Source organism: Vulpes lagopus, chromosome 17 (genome assembly GCF_018345385.1).
Source record: "Vulpes lagopus strain Blue_001 chromosome 17, ASM1834538v1, whole genome shotgun sequence".
NCBI classification, from domain to species: domain Eukaryota; kingdom Metazoa; phylum Chordata; class Mammalia; order Carnivora; family Canidae; genus Vulpes; species Vulpes lagopus.
The window spans coordinates 34,950,538-34,956,537 of NC_054840.1; the positions used below are offsets into that span (position 1 = coordinate 34,950,538).

A 6,000-nucleotide genomic window follows, 5' to 3' on the forward strand; every position below is an offset into this window, starting at 1 on the left:
TCTCCCCACTGACCTGAGTTGACCTTGGTCTCCAGGACAGTGGGGAGTGCTCTGGTGGGCAGAGCTGCAGACTTGGAAAGAGAGCACAGCCCGCAGGGCCCCAGGAAGGAGACAAAGGGAGAAGCGTTGGTGGGTCTCCTGGGAGGGGAGCAATATCAAGGGGGGACAAGGAAGGTGTGAGACCTCTGACTCTCAGGAATGAAAGTGGATTTGTTTCCTAGCCAGACCTGAGTTTGGGAGATGAGCCTCCCCCTGCAAGAAACCCTGAGGCGTCATGAGTCCCGTAAATGCAGAGGGTGGGAATTTGCCTTTGAATCAAGCCACCCAGAGCCTTGGCAAATGGCAGGCATCACCAGCCTTCTGCCATCAGGGCCAATGACACAGAAAGGCAATCCTTGTCATTTAAAACAAACCCAGAGGCAGATGTTATTTTAAAATTGCACTCTTTGGATTTTTGCTAACGACTAAGTGATTATCAGTTTTTCCCACTCATCTCTTCAGAGCGTACGAAGCAGGACGAACGAAGCAGAACGAAGCAGGAGGGCGGCGCTGCTCACTGGCAGGCTGACCTCTGGGTGCAAGATGTCCCTAGAAACATGGAGATCGTTCCTGAAACAGATGAAATCCAGAAGGAAGAGGGTTTTCAGGATTTTAGTGTTCTGGAAAATGTGTGCTTAGCAGGTCACCGCTCAGACCCCCAGGAAGTCTGAGACACACTCACAGGGGCCATCTCAGAGGGCGGGCAGCATGGAGGGCTCCCAGGAGGTGCTGTCACATTCACATTCCACAAGGTTGTATAATCCTGGAATGGCAAGAAGACCCTACTTGCAGACCTCGGGGTGGGGCGTCCTCGGAAAGGGCAGTCCCAGAAAGAGCCCTGGCTCAGCTGTGCATGACTGCAGGCCCTGGTTGAGGGAGGCAGGCATGTGGAGGATGACAACAGAGGGGTCCGGGGACCGGGAGGAGCCTGGTGGTGGTGGAGGATAGCAGCCCAGGGACACTCTTCAGGGCGTGACATTCCTGCTTCACCCTGGCAGCTGCAGGTGCCTCACTGCCCCCTCAACAGACAGACCCAGAATTGCACACCTGTAGGCCGTCCTTGCTGGGGAGTTTGGGTGGTGGCTGCCCTCCAGGGGCTGTAAGGCAAGAAGAGGCTCCCCTAGAGTCAGGGTGCGGGGCCCTCCCACACCTGCAGCAGGGACACGAGAAGGTGAGCAGAAGTAAGCCAAGTGGGCTGGGGGGTGAGGAGGAGCAGTCCGTGTGGCCGCCAGGTGATAGTGACCGCCGAGGCCACACACGGGCACCTTTATGAGACGGCTGGCTCACCTGGTCGCGTCACGCCACGCACCAGCTCTGTGCACTCTTGTCAGATGTGACTGGAGTTGGCTCTGGAGGCAAGGACCTTTGCCGACACAGCTCTTGTCCCCTAGAGCGGTGGCCCAGCAAGCGTGGCCCCACTGGCAGCTTGAGCTCCGTGGTTGGAAATGCAGGTTCTCAGGCTCTACTGGGGCTGCTGAAGTGCCAGGTTTGAGGTGAGTCCAGCAGGTGGTTTGCTGGCACAGCAGTTCTGAGAGCCACTGACCAGGGGTGAGGCCAGCAGCCAATGGTCTGGACAGTGGCTGTGGCATTTGTCGCCGTGTGTAGGTCGACAGACCAACGCAGGTCCCTGTTTCCAATTTCCTGAAATGCTCAAGTGAAACCCCATCAAGTTGAGGAAGAGGCCATGAGCTCCGACCTGCAGATCCAAGTCCTGGAGTCTCTTCACGAAGTGTGAAGGATCCCAGTTTGAGTAGGGGCGGTAAATCCCGAAGACGGGCAAGTCGCTTGTGTCCAGCACTTGCTATCTCGTGCCTGGATCGGTGCCTGGTACGGGGGAGGTAGCGATTCCCATTGTGAATAAATGAGTCAGTGACAGAATCAAATCGCTTCCAAATGATTTTAAGTGGTGCAAAATGATGGCCACAGAGAGACACATCGATGAGACATGTCGCCAGCGAGGCTGGAAATCTGCCCGGCTGCTGCTGATGACGGGGCGTCCCTGGGGGCAGAGAGGTCGTGGCTGCATACAGATGCAGATGTGACCCGTGGGACGCCATGAGCCTGGGCCAGGGCAGCCCGAGTTCCTCAAGGTCTCCGCCTTGCTGGCCGGGGAGGGGCTCGAAGGGCAGAGCACAAAGCCGTAACTGTGCTGCTGTGGAACGTTCAGATGGGTGCAGTAGGCAATGGGAAACGTCTGCTCCATCCTGGATGAGCCTGCTAATTCTGCAGCCAGACTGGGATCTGCCCACAATGGATTTGTTTTTGTTGTTGTTGTTGTTTTTGTTTTGTTTTCCTGATTGCTACAGTCGTATATTGAACCTGAGTCGTTGACGGCTTTAGCTGAAGTTGGTTTTGAAGAGAAGGGGCAAGCCCCTCGGAAACGATCCAGACCCACATGCTTATCAGCTAGAGTCCTGCATCTTCCCCGCCAGGGCCCCGGCCGTCCTTTACCTAAAGAGGGGGAAAGAAAGAACAATTCCTTCGGCTTATGACCCTCCAGGACTCAGATTTGACGAAGAGGTTTACCTGCTGCATTGGAGCCCCTACCCCCAGGGACTTTAAAACGCCACCTCGGGGGGCTCTGCTTGCAGCGGGTCCTGGGAACAAAGCAGGAGGACGGCGCTGCTCACTGGCAAGCTGACGTCTGCTGGGAAGGGGTGCCCAGGGCTTGCTGACTTCACGCGCTCGAATGGGTCCCCGGCATGCCCGGGTGTGGCCCCGGTGGTCACTGTCTCCTGGCCGTGCCATTCATTTTGGCAAGCAGCCTGCGCCGTGCTGTCATGCCCAGTTCCGTTCAGACCCGTCTACCGTTGCATGGAAGCCAGGGAGTCGCATACCTCCCACGCACCAGATACCTGCCATGGTGTCTGACCCCTCTTCTGGCAGGTGCTCCCCGCTTGCCTACATCCTTGACATCTTTGAAACAGGAACCTGGTTTAAGTATAATTTACATAATTCGGTCCAGACTTCAAGGAGCTCCTCTTTGGACAGATTCACTGCCTGCTGGTTTCGGTTCCCCCGACTCTCAGGTGGCCCGACCCCCGATGTCTCGCCCACTGTGGAGCTCAGATGGGCCCACTCACATGGTCTGTCGGGTGGAGCCTGGCCAGCTGGGGAGGGGTCGCCTGACCATGGGCTCCTTCGTGCCCCGCTGTGCTAGATTGCCTCACAGCGCCAGGGCCTGCGTGCCTCGGAGCCATGCCCGCAGGAGGATGCCAGCGAGCCCAGGCTGCGTGTGCGGCCGCCTCCAGGCAGGCATCCAGGATCCGGGAACTTGGGATATAGGAGGAACGTGGTTTTATGGTGCCTCCGTGGGAGTTGGCTTGTCAAGGTTTTCCCCGGCAAGAGTCCCGAGAGGGTGCCCGGGTGATGGACTCCCATGAAGGGGGTTGTTTTCTGGTGTGGACCCAGGGGTAGGCCCGGGGAGCGACCATGGCACCCCCCAGATACGCTCCAGTTTCCCTGTGATCATCACACTGTGGACCCCCGAGACTGACTGTCTCAGACCTCTGGTACTGGCCCCCTGTTGATCCAGAACCTGGACAGCTCACCCATAATTACTGAGGAGTCTGGGGGGCGGGTGAAGCTCGGGAGACAGGGGGTGCCCCAGGCCTGGGCAGCCCAGGCTGACCGCTGTGCGTGTGTTTCTCACAGTGCACGGCCAGCTGCGGGGGCGGCGTGCAGACCAGGGCCGTGCAGTGCCTGGCGGGGGGCCGGCCAGCCCTGGGCTGCTTCCTGCACCAGAAGCCCGCAGCCTCCCTGGCCTGCAACACCCACTTTTGCCCCATCGCAGAGAAGACAGGTGAGTGTCCAGAGCCCCTCGGCTTGGCTGTGGCCTTTCAGGGCACGGCTGTCACGTTTCTGGAGTGGTTCCTTCATGGGCCCGAGGAAGTGGGGTGCCCGCTGGTAGAGAGCCCCGGCCTTGGGGCCTTGAGTCTGTGACATTGTCTCTCTCTCTCCTTTTTGGAGAATTAATAACTGAAGTTCGGTATGAAGAGAACAACTGAACACGGCCAGGCCGTCATCACCAGGGTCACTCAGTGGGTGGGGGTAGCACAGGATGGTTCTGAGGGGCCTTCCAAGAAGGGTCTTGGGGGAACAGCCCCACCCCCGGCACACAGCTACCTCTCCCCAAGAGGGCTGCCCTCCACTGCCTCAGAGCCACAGCCCCCGGGAACCCGGGCTAACGTGGTGTCCTCTGCTTTTCAGATGGCACCTGCAGAGACCACTTCCCCTGGTGCTCTCTTGTCCCCCAGCACAGGATGTGCAGCCACCAGTTTTACGGCGAGCGGTGCTGCAAGACGTGCTCCACAACCAACCTGTGAGCCCCGGCAGCGGGGGCCCCTTCCCAGGGCGGAGAGTACGACGTGCTGCATCTCCAGCCCACATCAGCCATGCGGGGTGCATGGAAAGCAGCCAAGAAGGATGGAAGTGGGAAAAGGAGAGCTGTGTCTGGCTGTCTGACGGGACAGTGTGTGTGTGTGTGTGTGTGTGTGTGTGTGTGTGTGTGCTCGTGCAAACCGTGGTTCTGAATGCCTGTCTGGGCACAGGTGCACACACCTGTTCAATGAAGTATGGAGGTGGGCAGGAGGCCCACTCTACAGACCTGGACGCATGCTCATCGCATGCACTTGAGATGAATCATGTCAGAAAAACAGAAGGAGCTGAGCTGAACTTGCTAAACGCTAAATGGGTGGTGCTTTGGAGAAAGAAGGTGATGGAATTAGGAGTAAGGACAGCAGCTCTGCCGCCAAGTGTGCCTTCCCCGGGTCTGGAATGAGCGGCCTCCCTCTGGAGAAGCAGCTGGGACAGCTCCCGGGGAGGTGGGCATCCCCAGGACCCCCTCTTCCCGCCGCAGCAGCCCAGCTGCTGTCTGCTGAGACCTGCTTCTGGAACAAAAACTGGGTGTCCCCTCTAAGCGGCATCTGCCCTGCCAGGGAGACACCAGACTCTGGCCTCCATGTCCTGATTTGAGACTTTGCTTCTGGAAACGGGAAACACAAAATCATGCCACAGTGCTTCCGTCCCTTTCAGACTCACGCCTGGAGAACAGAACTTTGGTAGCCTGTGTGTCACCCTTGTCAGCTATTTGCAAGCGAGCGTTTCTATCCCAACCCATTCTTCATGCTTCTCAGATGACAGACGTTCAGGTTCTACTGGAGTTTAGACCATCACGCCACACCCCTGCTGCCCTGATGAGGTTGTGGCCGTCCCACCCAGACAGATGTCCTCAGCTGATGTGGTGACCCGCAGAACCCCAGGTTTCCTTCCTGTGTGTTGTGCTGTTTTGGGATTTTTTTTCCATGAATTTAGTTGTTTTGTAAGACCCGTTCGGAGAGGCCAGCCTTCCTGGGTGCAGGCTGCACACAGCCCCTGACACTCCACTGCCCGCCGGTGCTACCCTTCCTCCTCCTGCCCCGCCACTCGCTCTGTGTGGAATGGGCACCTGGATATTTATATTTGCTGAAGTTTTATAATAAATTTTATATTGTACCACTTGCTCCTGAGCTGCTTGTGATTGCTCATGAGTTGTGCGGCTGAGATCCGGGGGCCTGGCAGGGAGGTGGGGAACTGGTCCAGGAGAAAGTGCTGGAACTAGTCTGAGGACAAAGGGCCCCTAAATGAGGAGCCTGGGAGGGGGGAAGACATCAGGTGACCAGGGGGTGGGGGTGGGCAGTACACAGGGGCCATGCAGCCCCGAGACCGAGGTTTCTGCGGCTTCCACTAGAACCTGGGGGGGGGGAGCAGCCTCTCCAGGCGCCACCACAGTTAATTCAAGGGTGACCCCTGACCCTGTGATTCCTGCTTTATTACTCAAGATCTTCCACAGAAACAGAAACGACAGATAGTCTATTGAGAGACAAAGGGGCTTCATTTTAGGGATTTGGCTCACATGATTATGGGTGGCTGGCAAATCTAAATTCTGCAGAGCAGAAGGCTGGAAAGCAGGCAGGGTCTCTG

At 57.7% G+C, this 6,000-nt stretch overlaps 1 protein-coding gene across 1 annotated transcript in view; it reads left to right on the forward strand.

The window, feature by feature from the left end:
• The window catches only part of ADAMTS16 (ADAM metallopeptidase with thrombospondin type 1 motif 16), a 151,071-nt gene extending 145,525 nt beyond the window's left edge, over positions 1-5,546 (forward strand). Inside the window, exons 22-23 of the mRNA XM_041731954.1 lie at positions 3,694-3,841; positions 4,249-5,546. Coding sequence (XP_041587888.1) covers positions 3,694-3,841; positions 4,249-4,364 — 264 coding nt within the window. The 3' untranslated portion in view covers positions 4,365-5,546. The remainder of the gene's footprint in view (positions 1-3,693; positions 3,842-4,248) is intronic.
• The last annotated feature ends 454 nt before the right edge of the window (positions 5,547-6,000 follow it).